The sequence below is a fragment of the Neofelis nebulosa genome, chromosome 18, assembly GCF_028018385.1.
Source record: "Neofelis nebulosa isolate mNeoNeb1 chromosome 18, mNeoNeb1.pri, whole genome shotgun sequence".
NCBI classification, from domain to species: Eukaryota; Metazoa; Chordata; class Mammalia; order Carnivora; family Felidae; genus Neofelis; species Neofelis nebulosa.
In genome coordinates this window covers 9,710,882-9,729,409 of record NC_080799.1, presented here as the reverse complement: position 1 = coordinate 9,729,409, position 18,528 = coordinate 9,710,882, and the positions used below count along the sequence as shown (strand labels likewise).

The window sequence follows — 18,528 nt, the reverse complement described above, 5'->3', positions numbered from 1 at the left end:
AGACCCGTGGGAACCGAAGGATGGGGACGGCTTTAGAGGACCCGCCACCTCACGGAATGATGGCGCTTAAGAGCTGGTCACGAGTCAAATCTGACGGTTTCATGCCTTAGTGACTGCTGTGAACGGAGTCAGCCAACACACAGGAGGAGGGAGACTGGGAGACAAGCGAAAATCATGAGGCCAGATTCAGGCGGAGTCTGCGATATGGGAAAAAGGCACAAAGCTACCCTACAAAGAGATGAAATGCATTTAGGACAGCATTTAGGAGCCATGTAAACAACCTTGGTGATCAGGGACACGGGAGGGCTGGCCAGCATCTCTTAAAAGAGCGCCAAGAACTGAATCCTGAACAGAGACGTAATGCTCAGGGGCAGAAACCCAGGAAGGGGCAGCAGGCAGAGGAGACCCAATGTCATCGAAGGAGCGGCATCATGGAACCCACGGGGGCCCAGGAATCGGCAAAGAAGGCGCAGGATCGACCGCTGGAGCGACTGCTAAGCAGCAAACGCTGCGCACCTACTATGCGCCGAACTGCCTTTCCATTATGACGTGCCCGACACACCCAGGCGCACAGCGTCCTGCGGCCCCCACCTCGCGGGAGTCGCAAGCGCTGGCGGCCGGCCCAAAAGCGAGCCTCACGGACGGGGACGCGCGAGGCCAGAGCGCGCGGAAGGAGCTTACCCCACGGCGCGCCTCCAGGCGGTGGCCCATCCACGGCCCCAGCAAGCGGCCAGCCCAGGAGGCTGCGGCCCTGGAGGCCACGTCGTACTCCAGCCTGAGCCGTGAGGACGCGTCTCCAACCTCCGTAGCCAGCCCGCCGCCAGCGGGCGAACGCCGCGTGGTCCCGCCGTGCACCACGCGCGTCTCGCGTCACTGTGGGCGACTCCCGCGAGAGCAGGCGAGGGAGCCGGTTGCCGGGCAACCGCTCTCGGCCGCTCCCTGCCCGCAGTGGGCTTCGGGAGTCTCGGGTCAGGAAGGGAAGAGCGCCTGCTGGCTGTCGTTCCCGCCTTCTGTCCTCGCCTTGTAGACTTGCGGGATCCCATTCGGTGACTCTTTCCCAAGGGAGGAGGGAATCCGCTCACGTCCAGTGACCCGCGTCCCTTAGGGTGGTGTGTGCCTCCCAGGCTGTGTGGCTCTTTGAGAACCCAAATCCCCCTGCGTCTCTGCCCTTTGCTTGTGCAGGGTTTCTCTGGGACCCCCAGGAACAGAGCACCCGCAAGTAGCTGGAGATCTCCCATGGCTAGTTGTTGGGTTTTTGTCTTGTTCCCTTGTAAATTACTCAGACCTTTGTAAAGACTGCCCGGAAAATGGCACAATTAGACTGAAGGCAGACCCAAAGGGCACCTTTTTTTTTTTTTCTTTCTTTACAATAGCTGAGGGGTATTACCCCCTCATAATCATTCTGTCTCAAGGTTTGGATGAAACTGAGTAGCTAACACCTGTTCTACCAGTCTCAGCATTAAAGAAAAGCCATCTGGGGGAAGGGGAGGGGGTCAAACTCTGCAATCTCTCATTCCTCCCATAAAATGATTCTGTTACCTCTCTTGATCCTTCATTTTAATGCATAATTCACATTTCTCCAGTTCTTCTATGAATAGACTTTTCACCCTCATGGCAGCCAGGTCTCTTTGGCTCTAACCAGCCCCCTCTGGGCTTCTCTTCCTTTCCCGAATGGCTTGGATATCCTGACCGATCCAGTTCTCACCTCAGTGAGTTTTCACTCTGCCCTTTTGGCCAATGTCCATCCCTTGCAAAACCAGACTGTGTCTTCTCTCCAGTCTGGCTGCAGAGATTCTAAACATTGCCGGTGAAAATCAAAGAATCATGCCATCACTCCTCTGTAGATGCATGCTTTCTTTCTTTTTTTTTTTTTTTTAAGTTTATTTTGAGAGAGAATCTCAAGCAGGCTCTGTGCACTGTTAGCGCAGAGCCTGACGCGGGGCTCGATCTCACCAACCGTGAGATCATAACCTGAGACGAAATCAAGAGTTGGGATGTTCAACTGACTGAGCCACCCAGTGCCCCAGTGCATGCTTTCTTTCTTTTTTTTTTTTTTTAACGTTTATTTATTTTTGAGACAGAGACAGAGCATGAACGGGGGAGGGTCAGAGAGAGAGGGAGACACAGAATCTGAAGCAGGCTCCAGGCTCTGAGCTGTCAGCACAGAGCCCGACGCGGGGCTCGAACCCATGGACCGTGAGATCACGACCTGAGCCTAAGTCGGCCGCTTAACCGACTGAGCCACCCAGGCGCCCCCCAGTGCATGCTTTCTAATGTCACTGTGCTCCTCCTGCAGATTTGGAAGTTCTCTTATCCGTTCTGGAACCTTGCTGTCGTATTAACTACAGCATTTCACCCCAGTTTCCTAAAGTCTGCCCCAAACTTGCCACTCAATCCCATTGTACTTTTAGCAAAGGATTTCACCTACATCTAATTGCTCTGGAGAGAGTGAGGTATCCCGGCCGTCCCTTTGTGGTTGTCAGAAACTGCAGGGGAGGAAAAGGTCTTTTCCCTCCTCTGCCTTTCTACCTTCTTAGCTGGGGCCCTTGCAACAGAAGACAGATGAACAACAGAAAAACGTACACTTTTATATAAAATCAGTTTTACATGACGCGGGCGTCTTCATACAGGAATGAAGACCTAAAGAAGTGGTTAGTTAAACCTGAGTGTTGCTATGCTAGGTTTAATGATGAAAGTCGTGGAAAAAGTGATAGAATGAGGGGCACCCGGGTGGCTCAGTCGGTTGAGAGTCTGCCTTCGGCTCAGGTCGTGATCTCACAGTTCGTGAGTTCGGGCTTTCTGCGGTCCATGCAGAGCCCGCTTCAGATCCTCTGTCCCCCCTCCCTCCACCCCCTGCACCTCCCCTGCTCACTCGCTCTCTCTCAAAAATAAATAAAAAATAAATAAGAAAACTGATAGAATGAAGAAAATGTGAGCTGAGTGCAGTAAACTGGGAGAAACAGCAGGGAAGCCCTGTTCCGATTCTTCTCAGCATCCCTCACATGGAGATAAGGACGTTCCTTTCCTCCAGGTATAAGGAGGGTACCTCTCACATGACCTGTTTCAGAGGAAGGCCACAAAGTCCTTCCCGTACATGCTATTTCTCAGTTTCCTTCAGCTTCAAATATTCAATATGCTAGAAGTGCCGTATGGGATATCAGCGCGTCCTGAACCCTGTCAAAAGGAAAGAGTCCAGGTAAAGATGAAGTTTCCTTTGTTCTCTGTCCCAGTGACACCCTCCCCCCCCCCTTATATCCATAAAACTTAATGTTTTGAGTATTTAGATATCCCATAATTTCCTCACTGGCTTATAATGCCATCTGTCATCCACCGTTGCATAGAGACAGAAACAAATCAGTTGGTTCAAGGGGCTGGGGAGAGGGCGGGTAGGGGTGGCTACTGAGTGGGTAAGAGGTTTTCTTCTGGGCAGATGAAAATGTTTGGGAACCGGAAAGAGATTGTGGTTGCATGACGGTGTGAATGTCCAAAGTGTACTAAATGGTTAATTTTATGAGAATTTCACCTCAATTAAAAAAAAAAACAAAAAAACATGGGGCGCCTGGGTGGCTCAGTCGGTTAAGCGGCCGACTTCGGCTCAGGTCACGATCTCGCGGTCTGTGAGTTCGAGCCCCACGTCGGGCTCTGGGCTGACGGCTCAGAGCCTGGAACCTGTTTCAGATTCTGTGTCTCCCTCTCTCTGACCCTCCCCTGTTCATGCTGTCTCTCCCTGTCTCACAAAAAAAAAAAAAAAAAAAAGTTAACAAAGCCTCCAATCCTTCAAGTGGCATTCGAGACCTTCTCCAATTTGGCACTCAGTTTGGTCACGCTCCATCCGCACAGGCTTCTGTCATTCTTCAGTGTTCCAAAGTCTCTCTCCCTGCTGTTAGCTTTGCCTGGAGTATTCCTCCCCCCCCCCTCCCCCACTGCCAACTTTTCCTTACTCTTCAGGTTTCAGCTTAAATGTCATTTGCTCATGGGAGCTTCCCCTGACCTCCTTGAATATACTAGCTTCTTGAACGTGCTGGTCCTCCTTTCCACGAACCTTTTGGGTCCTGCATCACACTGGTTCGGCGTCAGCTGGCCCACCGGACCACCCAAGCTTTTGGAGGGCAGATGTGTCCCTGGCACTGTGTCCCTCGTGCCTTCAACATGGCAGGCATTGAATAAGGACTTGGGGGAGGAATGAATGAATCCACGTCTCAAGGAATGTGCTACAGCCCTCCTCCTCCTTCCGCCATACCTCCATCTCTACCTCCTTCGACTTTGTTTTAGCTTTGAAGCATGCTTCCGTCTTCCTCCTTAAAAACACCTCTCTAGATGCTGTTACCTCCTAAAGTGATCGCCTCACCCCTCTCTTTCCTTTGGATACCGCTGGATTTCCTCAAACAGCGTTTCATCTCTTTCACACGTATCCTTCAGTTTCTCATGTATGTGTCTATCTTCCAAGTTTGGAAGGTCCTTAAAGAAGGGACAAGCTCTTGCTTATTTTTTTTTTTTTCCCTCTTACTAGTCTCGTGTGTAGGATAGGAAATCAGCGACGGTTGCTGAATTGACAGAATTCAAGAAGATACACCTGTTGTAATATTAGTCATTTTCAACCAGATACGAGTCGAATACAATTTAGTTTCCAAAGTTGGTCTTGGAAGGGAAAAAATGTAACTAGACGTGGAGATTTCAGGAGAAGTTTTTGAGGGACGGTCCAGGATGCTTTCAAGGATCCTGGATGCTTTACTAAACCTAGAAACTTAGACTTTCTCTAGGAACAGTGTGGATCACGGAGCCCGTGTGCCCACAAGATTGCTCAGTGCAGGCTCATGGAATTGTGAGAGGTGAAAGGCAGGGTGGAAAGGGGGCCACGAGGGAGTGTGGAGGATCCTGTGGGGTGACACAACAGTGTTTCCGGTTGGCCAGTCTGACCGGTGAACCCGAGAGGCGAGGATGTGAGACAAGCCCATTCTCCTACCAAGGGCTCGTCAGTGGCTCACTGGGGAACAAAATGAAAACTTCTCAGCCTGGGAGTCAAAATGTTCTTTCTTTCTTTTTTTTTTAATGTTTGTTTATTTTTGAGAGAGAAACACAGAGCGAGGAGGTGGAATGGGGGGGGGGGCAAAGAGAGAGAGGGAGACAGAATCAGAAACAGGCTCCAGGCTCCGAGCTGTCAGCACAGAGCCCGACGTGGGGCTTGAACTCATGAACTGCGAGATCATGACCTGAGCCGAAGTCGGACGCTCAACCAACTGAGCCATTGGGGTGCCCCTTGAGTCAAAATTTTCTTTCACTCGGCCACAACTTACCTCTTCAGCTCTGTCTTCCATTTCTCCACTCCTGTATTTGATGCTTTAACCAAACCAGAGTGTAGACGTTTTCCTCGCCTCGCTTCCTCACACTGACATCTTCTGTGGCATCTTCCTGCACCTGCTATGTCCTCATCCCCAATTTCTACCTGTTGAAATCTGATCTGCCTCTTAGGGGATCAGTCACTGTTCACGTGCAGCCTTTCCTGATCTTTCCATTTGGGAGTGATCTCAACAGCTCCTACAGCATCTGCTTGTAACCCGCATCCAGAAGGGCAGTACCTGACGCCATCTTGTGTCACTCCTTGGAACGCTGTCCCCCCTTCGTTTCCAAGTGCCAATTCACCCGATTTTCCTCCTGCCTCTCAAGCTGCTCTTTCAAAGGTCCGTGGCAAGTGTGGCCTCCTATAGCTGACTATTGTGAATATCGAAATGCCTCAGTGCTGGACCCGCTTCTTTCTTCACACCCTCCTCTTGGCCATCTACGCTATGGTTCCAGTTACCATGAATTCCCATCGCTTCCGACTTCCCTGGGCTCCAGGGGCCCACCGAACATTTTCACCTGGGTGCTTCAGAGGCACCTCGGCTGAGGACATAATATCTGTGCCAAGCTTGGCCCTCTTGTGTCCCCTCTCTTGAGCGGATGGCACAAGCCGGAAACCTGGGCCTCCCTCTCCCGTATCCCTCTATCTAAACCAAGACTTGAATATTTTGCCTTTTACACGTGCTTCTGTCCTGTCATTTCCCCCCATCTCCGCTGCCACTCCTTTTTTTTATTTTAAGTTTATTTATTTTACTTATTTTTGAGAGAGAGCATGCAATTGGGGAAGAGGCAGAGAGGGAGAGAGAACCCCATGCAGGCTGGGCACCGCCAGCAGAGCCCGATGCGGGGCTTGAACTCTCAAACCGCGAGATCATGACCTGAGCCCAAGTCAGATGCTTAACTGACTGAGCCACCCAGGCGCCCCTCCACTGCCACTGTCTTATCTTCCACCATCTCTGCCTGGACTAATACAACAGCTTCTTTACCGGATTTCTGCATCCACTCTTGCGGCCTGCCCTCTGGTCTGTTCTCCACACTGTATCTGGAATAGTCTGTTTGAAATGCAAATGCGGTTTTGACATCACTTTGCCTAAAGCCCATCAACTGCTTTCCATTGTCTGCGTAATCAGGTCCTGCCTCTTTGCCCAGACTCGTCTTGAACCACTGTCTGGGCTCCCGCTCTACTGACCTTTCAGTTCCTTTAATGTCCCACAGGGCCTTTGCACATGCAGCTCCTGCGATCGAGAACGGGCTTTCCCTCCCTTGTGGCTTAGTCAACACTTCCTCACACTCTGTAACTTAGTTTAGCTGTCACTTTATCAAGGAAGCTTTTCTATAACCTGGACTTCCACGCTGTCAGAGCATTGTTACTGTGCCTACTCTAGGTGAACAGTTGACTCGAACAATGTAGGGGTTTGGGGCGCCGATGCCCACACAGTTGAAAATCCACATGTAATTTTTGGCTTTCCCAAAACTTAGTAGCCTACTGTTCACCAGAAGCCTTACCGATAACCTAGTCAGCAAACACCTATTTTGTACATGTGTTATATGCCGTATTCTTCTTTTTTCTTTTTCAAGTTTTTATTTAAATTCCAGTTAGTTAACATAGAGTGTAATGTTAGTTTCAGGTATTGAATTTAGTGATTCATCACTTACATGCAACACCCAGTGCTCATCACAAGTGCCCTCCTTAATCCCGATCACCGATTTAACCCACCCCCTGCCCACCTCCCCTCTGACAACCCTCAGTTTGTTTTCCATAGTTAAGAGTCTGCTTTCTGGTTTATCTCTCTCATTCCCTCCCACCTTATGTTCTTCTGTTTTGTTTCTTAAATTCCACATGTGAGTGAAACCATATGGTATTTCTCTCTCTCTGACTTATTTTGCTTAGCAGAACACTCCCTAGGTCCATTCACGTCGTTGCAAATGGCAAGGTTTCATTCTTTTTTGTGGCTTAGTATTCCATTTTATATATATACCACACCTGCTTTATCCATTCATCAGTCGATGGACATTTGGGCTCTTGCCATAATTTGGCTATTGTTGACAATCCTGTCATGAAGATTGGGTGCATGTACCCCTTCCAATCAGTATTTTCATATACACTGGATTCTTACACTAACGTAACCAGAGAAAAGAAAATGCTATTAAGAGAGGCACAAAACGCACCTACAGTGCTATACTGTGTTTATCAAAAAATATTCACAGATAAAAAAATCTGCAGCTCAAACCCGTGTTGTTCAAGGGTCAGCTGTGGTTTTTGTAAAAAAAAAAATTTTAACGTTTATATATTTTTGAGAGAGAGCGCGCGCACGTGTGGAGGAGGGGCAGAGAGAGGGAGACACAGAATCCAAAGCAGGCTCCAGGCTCCGAGCTGTCAGCACAGAGCCCGACGCGGGGCTCGAACTCACGAGCAGTGAGATCGTGACCTGAGCCAAGGCCATCGTGACCGGAGCCCAGGCCGGATGCTTAACCGACTGAGCCACCCAGGTGCCCCAAGGGTCGACTGCAGTTCTGCATTTGTCTTTGTGATTATTGGATTGTCCTGCTTGTTTCCCTGTGTAGCCTGTAAGCTCCAGAAGGGTGGGTTTCTGCTCTACACCGTGTTGCCAGCCCTGCACAAAACAGACATCTGATAAAACCTAACACGTGCACGTAACCTTTGAGGGTAGGGAACAGTCTTCATCTTTTGACATTTCGGCGCTCGCACAGTGGATGGATTCATAAAACGTGTGTATGACTAAGAATGCAGAGTAAATAGAGAAACGTTCACTCGCCCCAAAATGCTGAAAGGCCTACCATCTGTTCAGGAACGGGTTACAGACTGAGCAAGATGAACTCACTGGCTTCAGACAACAGGACAGCGTGTGCCTCAGCTGTGTGCCCTCGGCTTAGATTTCAGCTACACATCCTTCCACTTGCCCATTCCCTTCGTTGCTTTTTACTTTGGCAGGGCTACCCCTAGGCCCCAAATTTGGCCCGTCTGTGTAAGTCCTAATTCCCGCCCCTACTGCCCTTATTAAGGCCTGTTAGTATCATTCTAGTGGCCTGATCTCAAGATTCCTTGCAATGCTCTGACTGTTGGAGTGACCAGCCGGCCAAGCTGCCTTTCTAGAACTGGGGCGTGGCCACAGGAGGCTGGGAAGACCCCTTAGGTGTGAGTACCAGAGCCTCTGGGGCATCTGGTCAAGGCCACGTGCAGGCTGGGCAGTGTCGAGGGCTGGGTACACCTGCCTTGGTGGCACAGCTGGCCGGGCCAGACCTAGGCCCCTGGAAGGCACTTCGAAGCTCAAAGCAGCCCTCTGCCTGGCTTTTTAGACCCCTCAGCTTCACACTTGAGCCCCAGGAGTGATCTACAAGACAGCTGTGACCAAGGTCTGTCCACTGTCTCAGTGGTGCTTCAAATTCAACAGGCTCACCCTTGCATTTTGCTGCAGGGAGCAGAAAACCCCGGCTGTAGGCAAGCGTCCCCCATTTCTGTATTTATCCAGATCATCTTCCCGCTGGGCGGTCCCTCTCTCCTTACTTGATGAGTCATTTGGGCAATTCATCCCCGGGCCTTCCCCATCTCCCTCCCTCCCTTGGATGTCCCCTTAGCTTAACAGCAGCTCCCTCTGCAGATCCTCTGGGAGCCGAGACTGGCAGCCTCTGGCACTGAGCGGCATTTGTCCCATCCAATTTTTAAGACGGCAGGTTACTATTGTGTCTTGCAGGTGGGGAAAGGCTCATCCATAGCCTGGGACCTCAGATCACACCTCAAATCCCGAGATTTCATGCACAGACCCGGCCATCAAGATAAATGACAGCATTGGCCACTTTGGCACGTTCCGCTCGATCATTCCCAAGGTCAGGACAGTGTATAGGAGACAGAACATGATTAAGGGGTGCAAACCAGTTTCTCTACAGTTGTATTCCTCAGAAAACGTCCTTTCAGACCGACTCCCAGAGGTGCAGAGCTTAAGTGGATTCAGTGAATCCCAGGATAGAAGTGTAGGCTTTTCACTGGAGCCCCAACCTCCATACCACTTTGGTTGGCCGGTCATCACAACTACTCTCCATTGCCAGGTTGAAATATTTATTTGAAAAATTGAAAACACAGATGCAATGTATTATACAAAGAAAGGTCTTAATACCATAAGAAAAGTATTGTTGGAAGGGAACAAAAGCCAGTGGCTACCTGCCCTGGGAAGGTAGGCACTCAGTGGAAAATGAAATTCATTTATAGGAACTATTCTAATGGAAAACTGGGGGAAAGGTTAAAAACAAGAAAAAAACAAACCCAACCTATCCCTGCAAACCTAAATGTGAGAGTTTGTTATAAGTTATCACCAAGATTTATCTGAACCCCCTCGGTTTGTCCCTATGAGTAGTAATCAGCTTCGTTTAGGGCCTTCAAACCTGAGGTAGTTGAGGGTCACCTGAAAACCATGTCTGGAAATGACCTACTCTCAGAATCGGACCCCACGGCATCTAACCAATTGTTTCCCGTTGCTTTGGCTCCTGGGGGTGAGAGGCTGTGCCACCACTCTGGGTCGCTGATCCTGCATTTGGTCTGACCCTGGGAGACGAAGGGGACTTGAGCAGCAGACAGCTGGCCCGGTTTGCTGTGGTGAAGGCTGGCAGGCCTGTGGTGGTGGTGTTCTATGTTATAGACAGGGCGGTGTCTGGAGGACCGAAGATGGCGACGGGCAAAGCCAATCTAGTTGAGAGGCCAGTGCCAGGATCGAAGGCTTTCATTGGCAGGAAGGATTTCCAGAGACTTGCAAAGGCAGTAGAAGGTAGCAAGAACTTCTACCTGTTGTCAGAGACCAGGGTAAGTGGAGCCGGCAGATGCCTCCGGGCCACGGAGCCGGCAGAGAAGTGAGTATGTCCCAGGTGCAAGTTCAGAACCAGTTCCTCCTCAGGGAGGAGCCGAAGCAAACCAACCTGACTGAATGGACGACATGCATCGTGACCCCCGTGGTACCTGGTAAACCCTGGTGTTGACCTGGCAGCTCAAACACTTCCAAAAAAGGATATTCTGGACAATGTTTGGTTCTTCCAGCCATGGGTTAGGGACTCCCATTCAGGTGGGATCCTAGGGACCCTGCTGTAAGCAGCAGAATCAGCAAACAATCTAAATTACAGTCTAATTTAAACTCCTGACTCAGATATAAAAGAACCCCACAAAGGCAGGTCTTTTCTATTGTGTTCCTTAATATGTACACACAGACCCTTACTCTAGAGGTATTAGAGCACTGTATTACAAAATTAAATAACGGATACGGCTGTCTTTCAACCTCTCATCGGCCCTAAGCCGTTTTCTTGCTCTGCCTTGCTGTGACCCATTTACACTGACCCATGGGACTTCAGTCACTACCGATGCTCAGGTGACTAAAAGGCTGTGAGTTCATTTTTAGCCTTAGGATGTGATTCCTGTTTTAATTGAGCATTTCACACCAAGTAGAGATACGCTCATTTTTAGAAAAGCCAAGGTAGGACAATTTGATTTTGGCTAGAGCATGGACCAGCTTCCAAGGTGAGCAATGACCAACAGAATTGTGCTGCATCTGGCACAGACGGGATTAGCCTGTGTTCCTGTTTAATTGCCTTCTGCATGGTTGGATTACTCGGGCTAAGTCCACAGTCCACAAAGGTGTTAAAAGTTACCGTGGCTTCTTTTTAGAGGGAGTGTGATTCAGAGTCCTAGTGTGGTCCCACATTCTAGATTTTTTTGTCACCACTGGGAACCTAGAGCACAACAGTTTGGCCAAGACTCTGGGAAGTGAGGACTAGTCCTCTGTGGTAATGTTGACCCACTTGGAGAACGCACAACGGGGACGGGGATGCCGCACACCATTCCTTCTGAGCCGCGGATGGAAAAACGCTGAGCACCAAGGGGCTTTAAAGCGTAAGACCCCTCATCTTCTACTGCTGACCACCCCCCCTTAGCCCAATGTGGAGATAGCACGTCTGACTCTTGGAATCTGAGCTAATGGGAGGGTGCGTCTTGACTGCCCTACTTAGGAAATGTACAGAGAGGGAGGGGCGTGGTTAGGAAGGGGCGGGGTTGATTCACAGTGATCAAACAGGACTCTCACAACCTGTCAGGTAGCAACACTTCGAGACGTTCCTTTGGGACAGGTCCTGGGAAGTGCTTGTTGGCTTTCTACCTACGAGTTGCTACAGATAAGGAAGGAAGACGCTGTTTGTCCAAGATCGGAAGGTCACTTAAATGCGGGGGTCCAGCTGGAGGTGGACAAGTGCTGTCAGGCTGCCCGCCTCTAGGAAGCCGTTACGTGCCTTCTGTCCTCATCCCGTCCGAGCAGCAAGGGCCCGGGATGTGTGGCTGGAAGGGCTCAGAGCCAGTGGTCCCCCTTTCTCGGTTTCCCTGACCCAGATGCTCGGAGGAAGCTGCTCGCTTCGGGGTCTAGACTGGTAACAGATTGGGAAGCTTGTTTCTGATACTTGAAGACTGATGACCTAGGGCAGCAACGCACGCCTTGCCATCGTCACACCTCAAATCCTGATTGCTCAAAGCGGCTTTCTGTAGGCTGCTGCTGCTCAACGGAGGTTAGTAATAAATATGAAAGGTACCAAACCAAGCACAGGGTTCTTTCCTGCCGGGAGCAAGTTGGCCTGATCTTCTGGGTCTATCGATTAGGTAGAACGTGGAACTATATAGCTTCTTCAGGTTCACAAGGATGCCAAAGCAGCCATTTGGAGAAAGGAATTGGAAACCCCTCATGCACTCCCTCTCAGGGTCCTGCCTGGGTCTGAAGGGAGGTGGCCCGGAAAATTCATTCTGGGGTCAGAAATGTGGCTTCTCTCACCAACACATTCAGGCATGTGATCAGGTTTTTCAGCCTGGTCGCGAAGAGTTCCCAAGAGCGGGGTCTCCCGAGACCTGGGCAGTGTGCACCCCTCCTCCCCTTCTTTCTTTACCCCTGGTCGCTCGTGAAGGTGGGCAGGGGCTCTCTCAGCCGGACTCTCGCTTTAGGAGGAAAAGGCACTCGCTCTGCTTCAGCCTTTGGAGGAAAGCGTGGCCCTGCAGCGGTGCCCGCCCCCGGGGAGTGGCCTCGGCTGACCCATCCTCGCTCCGCAGGACACCCAGCATGGAGGCTGGCGTGGAGCACCAAGGTGGAGGCTAAGCAGCACCATTGCTGTTACCTGCTGTGGTTAGGGCCCCCCCCCCCCACCTCCCCGATGGCTCAGAGCTCTGGGGGCGCTCCCTTTGGGAGAGTTGGCTCTACGAGTGAACACTGAAAGAAGAGAACCAAAAAAACCCCTAAAAACCAAAAACAGCCCCCCCCCCAAAGAAAACCCAACCAACCACCGTAAGAAGCAGTGGGAAGCCATGGAACCGCCAAGAGAGGGGAGAGCTGCCTTGGCGTGCTCAGCCAGGACGCTCCTGCCGTTCTGACGGCAGATTCGGGGCGGCATCCTGGTCTGGAGCCCACCAGCCCTCGGATGCTCCCAAGTTGGTGCAAGTGATGGTAAAAGAAAAGGCTGAGAAGAAAACAGAGAAGAGAAGGCATAGATGGCCCCTTGCCAGGCTCTCCGGAACAGCAGGCCCCTCGGACAAGGATGCCGAGCATCGGGGAGGGGGGGGTGGGGGGTCAAACAGCAGGCAGGACTGGGAGGGAGGGCCTCTCCGCGGGGGCGGCCCTGGTCCCCCTCCTCTGTGGAAGGCCATTCGGGTCCCCGGCTCTGGACAACGGGAGCGGTGTGCGGTGTGGCTGCCGCCGGGACCCCCGGGGGCTTAGGCTGTGGCTGGGGAATAACACACAGAGACTGCAACAGGATTTACACTCAGACGTGTGGGGTGTTGGTGTGGCTCTATTCTTTTCCGGTGACCGCTTCGTGCAGTGCTGGTGGCGATGCTTCTGTTCCTGAAAGACAACGGTAATTTCTGTTTCATAGCGCGTCGCATGTGCACGCGTTCATGTACCCAACAGGAACGGTGACCAGCGTTAGGCTCTAAGATACCTCATGCTCACAGGCATCTATTCCCCAAGTTAGGTGCCCGACCATGAGTGGTACGCATCTGTGGTTGGTTCCCACAGACAAGACGAGGGTTGGCAGTCCTGGTTGTGATCAAGTTGGCCGCATTAGGCACACGGGAGAGCAGTACATTCCAGGCGATAAAGCCTCTCTGGGTGGGTGGGCCTGACAGTACCCCTACTCCACTCCATTTCTAGCTCTTGACCCTGTCTATGGCGCGGCCACTGGTGCCCACTGCTGACCCTAGTCAGCGAGAGGCCTGTGATCCACTTGCCCTGCCTGCTGGCCGCCATTTTTTCATTCACCGTTCAACTCTGTACAAGCCACACAGGAAACTGCTGGGCCGGAAACCAGGCTAACTGGGCCTGGAAGGGAACAGTGGTGAGTGGGTGATGAGCCCACTGGTCAAGGTTAAGGCCTTAACAGGTGACCCCCAAAGCTCTCGATTCGCCACAATTTATGGCAGTTCTGGGCTTGGAGGTTATCTACAACTGCAGAGAAAACACGCTCCGTGAGTCGTGAGGGGGAAGTCAGCGGCCTGAAGGGCGCCTCATTCGGTCACGTCTGAGGGGATGTGCACCCTCCCCTCACCGTGCCCTCACCGGCCCTCAGAGAGGCCCACCTTCTTCCCAGCCCTCGGCAACACCGGCGAGCTCGTAGTGCTTTTTCCGAAGCTCTCCCAGTTTTTGACGCTCCTTCTGCAGTTCATTCTCCAGCTCTAGCACCCGGACCTGTGGGAAGAGTGGAATGTGCTCTTGAGCAGCAACCGGACAGTGGTCTCGTGTTAACTCAGTCCCTCTCCTCCATGTTCCGGGTCTCTTCTTCCTTTGGATTATTCACCCTGTTTCCATAGTGTACCTGGTTCTCAATTTCATCCTCGGGTCTGTGGATTTCCCCACCCTCTGCCATCCACCAGTCTATCCCAGTGGCCCCTCTTGTTCCTCACTGGGGCCCTCTACTGGAGCTGATGCCTTATAGCCCCAACGCCTGTTGGGAGTAGGGCTCATAACGTGCTCCTCTGAAATCTCTACCTGAAAGCAACTCCAACGTGTAGCCCATCCGTGTGGCATGTTCCAACCAAATCCCCCTTCTCCTTCAATCCCGCTTTCCTGGAAATCCAGGCAAGAGCCAGCTCTGATGGCTCTGGTATCTCTGAAGGGCTGGTCCAACTTAGGGTTATCATTATACAGGAAAAAGCACAATCTTCCCAAGGAAAAGGCTGGTCCCTGGCTATCCCTATCCCTCATTAATTCTAGTTATTTTATTAATTCAAGAAACATTTGCTGAGCTGAGCACCCATCATGTACCCCAGGGCTCTGCGGCAGGTGCTGGAGACAGAGTGGTGCATGGACAGACAAGGTCTCTGCTTACCCTGCAGGGCAAAGACATAAACTCATGAACAAGAATAGATCAGACCCATAGTGAAAGTGACGCAGGGTCATGTGATAAGGGCAAAGGGTGCTCAGCAAAGGCTACTCAGGCAGGAAGGAGGTTGAGAGGGGGAGAGGGCCATGGGAGATGGGTGGAAAAACAGCCCAGGGCCCCGGGCTGGGGTATTAACTCAAGTGTGAAAGGAAAGCCATTGGAAAATTTTAAGCAAGGGACATAAAGTGATGTTATTTACGCTTTTAAAATACGTAAAATTGGGGCACCTGGGCGGCTCAAGTCAGTTAAGCGTCTGACTTTTGATTTCAGCTCAGGTCATGATCTCACAGTTCGTGAGTTCAAGCCCTATGTTGGGCTCTGCACTGACAGTGTGGAGTCTGCTTGGGATTTTCTCTCTCTCCAGCTCTCTCTGCCCCCCCCCCCCCCCCCCCCCGTTCACATGTGTGTGTGCTCGCTCTCTCTCTCTCTCAAAATAACTAAACTTAAAAATAAATAAATAAATAAAGTAAATAAAATATGCGGAACCTGAACAAACTGTAGGGGGCAAGAGTGGAAGCAATGAAGCCCGGTTAGGTGGTTCCTTTTTTTTCTTTTCAAATTTTTGATTATGCAAAATGGAGAACATATACAGAGAAATGGAGATGATATGGCGAACTCCATCGTGTGCCTTCACCAAGTTCTGCCAACTGTCAACCCAGGGCTGGACCTGTCTCAGCAACACCCTTTCCTATTCTCCACCCCAACTGCCCCACCTCCCTGGCCCCTCCACAAAACTACTTGGAAACAAACACTTGCATAAGTTACAGTTAAGTTGCTTTTGCAGTAGTTCAGGAGAGAACCAGTGGTGGCTTAGGCTGGGTTAGGGAAACGGAGAAAAGGGGGAAGGTTCAGGCCAGGAGAGTCACAGTTGACAGGACCTGCTGGGGGACTGGATGTAGAAGGAAGAGGGAGAAGAGAGGACCCAAGGATGCCTCCTAGGTCTCCGCCATCCAGGTCTGGGGGGGTTCCAGTTACTGAGATGGAGAAAACAGGGGAGGGACACATCTGAGTGGGAAGGAAACCAGTAGCCCTGGTTTGGACCCATTCAATTAGAGATGTATTTGGCATCACGTGGAGGGATCAAGTAGGCACTTGGACAAACACAGAGCTCAAGGAGAAGATTGAGGCCAGGGAGAAGGCTCTGGTACTTATCAGCATACAGATGGGATCTGCAGTCAAGCGGGGCTGGATGAGACCAGTAAGCAAGACAGTGTAGACAGTGTAGACTCAAGCCTGACCTCAGGTCTTCCAGTATTTGGCCATATGACTTTTTCTGAAAGATGTCAAGAGACACATACAGAGCCTTTAACGGTCTTCAACCTGGACTTTACTCCAAGACTGGGACCAGTAATTCTTTTTTTTTTTTTTTTTTTTTGAAGGAGAGAGAGGCAGAGTATGAGCAGGGATGGGGCGCAGAGAGAGGGAGACACAGAATCTGAAGCAGGCTCCAGGCTCTGAGCTGTCAGCACAGAGCCCAGTGCGGGACTCAAACTCACGAGCTGTGAGATCATGACCTGAACGAAAGTTGGATGCTTAACCGACTGAACCACCCAGGCACCCCTGGGACCAGTCATTCTAAAACAAGGATGTCAGGGTTTTTTTTCAGGGTCCCATGGATTCCTATTCCTCTGCATGCCATAACTTTACTGAACAATTGGGGATAATGGCATTGTCTTTTGATGGGTTCTCAGTGAATTGATTTTTCTTTTTTAAACCAGAGGTCATACACAAATAATTCATAGAAGTTTAAAAAAAAATAACTGCTGAAAAACAAAAAAAGCAGAAATGGACAAACTAGTGGGTGTCAGAGGGGAAGCGGGCGGAGGGATGGGTGCAGCAGGTAAACGGTATTAAGAGGTATGGGATTCCAGTTATGAGAAAAATAAGTCATAGGCATAGGGAATATAGTCAATAATATTGTCATTAACAAAATATTGTCATGATGTTGCATGGTGACAGATGGGGACCATACATGGAATTGTCGCTACATGTATGCCTGAAACTAATGTACCGTTAGATGTCAACTACAATTAAAAAATTGTCAATCAGAAGACATTAAATGCTCGTTGATGTCAGCTAGGAAATCCCTGATGGTAACGTTGAGAGGGGCATTAGTGAGCAAGAGTTAAGATTCTGATCTTAACCCGTCATCTGCCGCCGCCTCCACTGTCCCTTCCAGCATCATTGGCATTCATTCCTGGGCGACTGTCCGTCCGTGTTTGTTTCCTCCCCAAGACTCTCCCCCACTGGCTTCTCTCCATGGGGACGAGATTTGGGGGTGACGTCACCAGCAACAGAACAGTGGACTCAGAAGCGGGGATCGTACCTGGGAATCCATCTCCTGGCGTTTGATCTGGGTCAGTGTCATGCTAGAGAAGTCCATATTGTCTGCAAGGATAAGAGAGAAGGTCTTGTCAGAGAATGCCCATGGCTGACTCTCGCCCGAGAGGCGGCCGATGTCAGCGCTCTGCTAAAAGGCTTGGTTTGTTAGTTCCCACCACACACTTGAAAGTCACCGATGGATGGACGGGACAGAAGTGCCGTGAAAGGGTAACGAGGCTCGGAACCTCCCCACCCCTCCCCTCACCCCCCGGGACAGCCAGGCCTGGAGACTCATGTCTTTGAATCCAGAGAAATTACTAAATGGAAAATCCACCTTAAGGTCTGTTGCCATGGAGATACAAATAGGATGCTTATGCGGTGTCCCATCTTACGAGAATATAAGTATGCGCGGAGAACGATGAACAGTACAGAATTTGGAAACAGAATTGCGGGACATTGGGGTCATGAAAAAGAACACAAAAATAGCTGAACAAGATAGGTAAGGAAAGCATTGCTTCTGGAAGGCTACCTGTCTCCTCGATCTGTGATTTGCCAGAAATGGTCGAAGCCACAACAGTGGCGGTGGCCTGGTTTACTCCCCGAGAGGCCTGCTGCAGCTGGGCCAGGTTTGGGCTGTCCTTATCAGCTTTCACCTGCCAGGACCAAGCGGATTGACGTTCACACAACGTGGCGACGACTGAATCAAACAGTCGGTCCGATAGTTCTTGACAAACATGGTATCCGCTGTGGTCCCCAATCGACTTCTTAAAAATCGCTGCCTCTGGGGTCACCTCCCCGGCATAGTTGGTGGCCTCAGACTCTAGCTTTCCTAGTTATGGAAACTAATTTGGGGTGATGGTAAGTAAGGACGATAAGAACACTCCCCGGGGTACTATATAACTCACAGACAGATTTTGGTAACAAGCTTTGTATCACGTTTAGATGGGGCAGTGGTTCAAATGCAGAGACTCTTGGGGCGCCTGGGTGGCTCAGTCGGTTGAGCGGCCGACTTCGGCTCGGGTCACGATCTCACGGTCCGTGAGTTCGAGCCCCGCGTCGGGCTCTGTGCCGACAGCTCAGAGCCTGGAGCCTGTTTCGGATTCTGTGTCTCCCCCTCTCTCTGCCCCTCCCCTGCTCATGCTCTGTCTCTCCCTGTCTCAAAAATAAATAAACGTTAAAAAAAAATTTAAAAACAACAACAAAAAAAACAAATGCAGAGACTCTTAAGGAGAGGCAGACATTGGTAGTGGAACCTCAGAGCCGGGCCAGGTAAGCAGCCCCCTGTGCCGACATATTCCTTATCTAAGAGCTCCTTGAATGCCGAGACTGTCGATCAGAGGTCGGCATGGCTGGGCCCCTCAAAGGCCACTACTAACAAAAGTGATGAAAGCCAAGAAGAGAAGCCCATGTGACAAGCTGGGCAGAGGGGCTCCTTGATGACAGATGGCAGGCTCTCAGAGG

At 50.8% G+C, this 18,528-nt stretch overlaps 2 protein-coding genes across 2 annotated transcripts in view; both read right to left on the bottom strand.

Annotated features, from left to right (window-relative positions):
• Positions 1-814, bottom strand: part of LOC131501469 (nuclear envelope pore membrane protein POM 121C-like) — a 53,500-nt gene extending 52,686 nt beyond the window's left edge. The window contains exon 1 of the mRNA XM_058711641.1: positions 682-814. The gene's annotated coding sequence lies outside the window, so the exon portion shown is untranslated. The remainder of the gene's footprint in view (positions 1-681) is intronic.
• An 8,581-nt stretch (positions 815-9,395) lies between these two features.
• Positions 9,396-18,528, bottom strand: part of HIP1 (huntingtin interacting protein 1) — a 153,161-nt gene continuing 144,028 nt past the window's right edge. Inside the window, exons 28-31 of the mRNA XM_058710848.1 lie at positions 17,597-17,720; positions 17,072-17,133; positions 13,943-14,051; positions 9,396-13,208 (exon numbers count right to left, since the gene is read on the bottom strand). Of these exons, the coding sequence (XP_058566831.1) occupies positions 13,156-13,208; positions 13,943-14,051; positions 17,072-17,133; positions 17,597-17,720 (348 nt within the window). The 3' untranslated portion in view covers positions 9,396-13,155. The remainder of the gene's footprint in view (positions 13,209-13,942; positions 14,052-17,071; positions 17,134-17,596; positions 17,721-18,528) is intronic.